General features: G+C 40.9%; 1 protein-coding gene across 1 annotated transcript in view; it reads left to right on the top strand.

Annotated features, from left to right (window-relative positions):
- LOC119411510 (NADPH oxidase 4-like) overlaps window positions 1-2,819 on the top strand; it is a 6,649-nt gene extending 3,830 nt beyond the window's left edge. The window contains exons 4-6 of the mRNA XM_037678461.1: window positions 113-197; window positions 2,438-2,535; window positions 2,775-2,819. Of these exons, the coding sequence (XP_037534389.1) occupies window positions 113-197; window positions 2,438-2,535; window positions 2,775-2,819 (228 nt within the window). The remainder of the gene's footprint in view (window positions 1-112; window positions 198-2,437; window positions 2,536-2,774) is intronic.
- The last annotated feature ends 223 nt before the right edge of the window (window positions 2,820-3,042 follow it).

The raw sequence follows: 3,042 nt of genomic DNA, 5'->3' as shown, positions 1-3,042 counted from the left end.
CTGAGGTCTAACAGGACCATATCATTACATATGCACATGTGCTTCTTTTGATTCTCATTGCCAGAAATACCAGTAATCCTTTTGGTTTTGTCTGTGTTCCTATCACACTCAGGTATCTTCCAGAAAGACGCGCAGACTGCTGGACAAGAGCAAGACCTTTCATGTTGCCTGTGGCGTTGCTGTCTGCCTCTTCTCTGGTAACAACTCACTCTTATCTCTGCAGCATGTGCTGATTCATTCATGTATGCCTGTGTGTGTGTGTGTGTGTGTGTGTGTGTATAAATCAATCCATGCTGGCTGTGCATTCCTGGTGCACCAGCTGGGAAGTCGTGTTCACTGGTCGTGCGTGTTTTATCTGTACATGTGTGTGTTGTTATTTTTGTGAGTCTCCCCTCATGACATCATGGGAGCCTCAGGCAGCTGGGTCTCTGCTTCACAGATGTCCTTTTACTCCTTGTTTTGTTCTCGGTTGTTTTCTGGGAAGCCCGGCTTGTAATAAACGTAAGCAAAGTAATGCACTCGTTTCTGTACAAAGGACAAACCAGTGAAGGGAGGTCAGCTCTCGCTGCTTAAAACAGTCTGCTGTCAGGATTTGTAATCTGCGGTCCCGCTTTGGTTGGAAAAGCTGCCGACTAATAACACTTTGTGGTGAGAGATGATTCTAGCAGTCCAGACAGTTTTACACAGCTTGACAAGAAATCTCGTTTTACTTTGTATTCAACCATCCAACCACAGCAGATATGAACAGATTTCATTTAAATGTTAGATTGTTTATAAGTATTTCTTTGTACTTTAGTTGCATTTAAAAGTCTTTATTTACTATAATAATTAAAAAACACAAGTAAAATGAAAGGACTTTAACATTACGCTCATTTCTTTGTATTCTATTATTCAACACAAAGCAGCTGGATTAATACAGTTACTGCACTCCAGTTGAAGAGCGGGTCTCTCACATAAAAAATATTTGTCAAATTTTGACTAAACTCGTGTATAAATAATTCCACCATGCCACCTGGGGGTGACTTTATTTACTGGTGACTTTGTTTGCTTACTGTCTAACTGATTAAAAAAAATCCAGGTTTTTAACTCAGTTTTCCTATTTTATAGGTGTAATGCTTGAAAATGTGTTCTCTTTAGGCTGCTCCCTTCTTCAGGGGTCGCCACAACAAGCGAGCTCACACAAAGATCTGGAGATTACTTTTACGCTGGTTGCCCTTCCTGATGCGACCACAGATCGCCCACATGTGCCCACATGTGTGGTTCCATTCAAGGTGCCCAAGAGGCAGCTGGGGGGTTGGGGGGTGGTAAGCGTCTTGCTCAAGGGCCCAGGTTGTGGCAAAGGAGGGTGTGGACCGCTGTGGGTGCGTTAACATTCCCACCTACAATTTTGTTTCTCTGGGGATTTGACCCAGCAACCTTCTGATGACAAGCTCCCCTCCTCTAACCTCTGCGTCACCACTCCCCCAGGTGTATTGCTTCAAATTCATCAAAAGGCCATTTGTTTATTTTTTAATTAATTATTTTTTTTTGCATAATGTGTTTACAGGTCAGCTGATCACAACACAGTATTTTATTTAATTTTGTTATATCAGCATCATAATCCTTAGTCTCTGCTGTTCCTTCCATTTTTTATTATGTAAAGGTAAGACGTCTTGTTTTGGGCGGACTTCATTTACCTTGTGATTAAAGGCTTGTTGTAATTTCGGTGCAGATGTGCTGCTGACTATGCATTCGATAACGTGGGGTTTTATAATTTTATCATAGAAAAACATAAAGTAAAAAAGCTAACAAGAAGTTTTTATTTCCTGGTCCAGATAAAAAGCATTTTAAAAACGTACAGTACCTAGAAATGAGTTGATGTTAAGTTAATAATATATTAAAGCATTTTTAGGCTTTAAACTAAAAGTGATCAAGCTAAAGTTAGTGTTGAATTTCCAAAGCATCATGAATGTTTATTGGACATATAGTATTTCTTTACAAACTCAGTTCCTGAAAGCCAAAAAGATTCACATCTGGCTTTCACTATGACATCATCTGCAGGCCTTTCCTTTTACTCATCATGACTTTGCACGCTTCCACTCATTAAAACGATCAGAAACACACATGAACGTAAGACAAGGGATGACTCTAAGGACAAAAAACACTGAGGCAGAGAAAAGGGGGGATGGAGAGACGTGGGATTGGGAAAGGATATGTGGAGAGAAATAAGGACCCTTGTGTGTCATAATTACTCCCCCTAATCCCATCAGCTGTTGAACGGCTGAGCAGTCAGTCTGTGATGTCAGGAAGAAGGGTGTCTTGTTGTTATTGAATGGACAAAGAAATATTTGTCCTCCTGCAGTTTACTATTGTGTCTGCATCCTGCATATCATGTGTCTGTGTCAAACAGAACATGTGCTTTAAATTAGTTTTGAGTCATTCTTTCTCCTCTTTACAGTTTTTCACGTTTCAGCCCACCTGGTGAATGTCGTCAACTTCAGCACGAGCTACTCGGATGAATTTCCTGCACTCAACTTGGCTCGCTACAGAGGAGAGGTGAGGCTTTGCTGGGCTTCAAATCGCACCCTACACAATAAAATACACAGCATGTTATTTTAATCTTCCTGCTTCAACAAATATGTGCCGGAAAAGTGAAAACGGTTGTGCTTTTATTGTGAAAATTTCTGATGTTGTATGTTATCATAAGAGGGCCAAAAACTGAGCAATCATTTTTATAATAATAATAATAATGTGTTGTCATCACTGTATGTTCCCATACAATTAGCTCTCTGCAGGGATACACTCAGGTGGAGCAGTGGGCAACTATTGAGGGTGACTAGGGAGCAATTGGGGATAGGTTGTCCTGCTCAGAGACACCATGAGATGTGCAGTGACTGAGGATTGAACCTGGGACTTTCGGGTCCCAAGTCGGCTGCCCTGCCGCTACACCATCTTGGCCCTTTACTTTACCTTAAACCAGGGGTTCTCAAACTTTTTGGGTTCTGGGACCCACTCATAACCCTCATGTTTATTAAATAATTTCTTCAATTTGTGTCTTTAATG

The sequence above is a fragment of the Nematolebias whitei genome, chromosome 6 (assembly GCF_014905685.2).
Source record: "Nematolebias whitei isolate Nwh7 chromosome 6, NemWhi1, whole genome shotgun sequence".
NCBI classification, from domain to species: Eukaryota; Metazoa; Chordata; class Actinopteri; order Cyprinodontiformes; family Rivulidae; genus Nematolebias; species Nematolebias whitei.
This window is presented reverse-complemented; position numbering and strand designations above follow the sequence as displayed.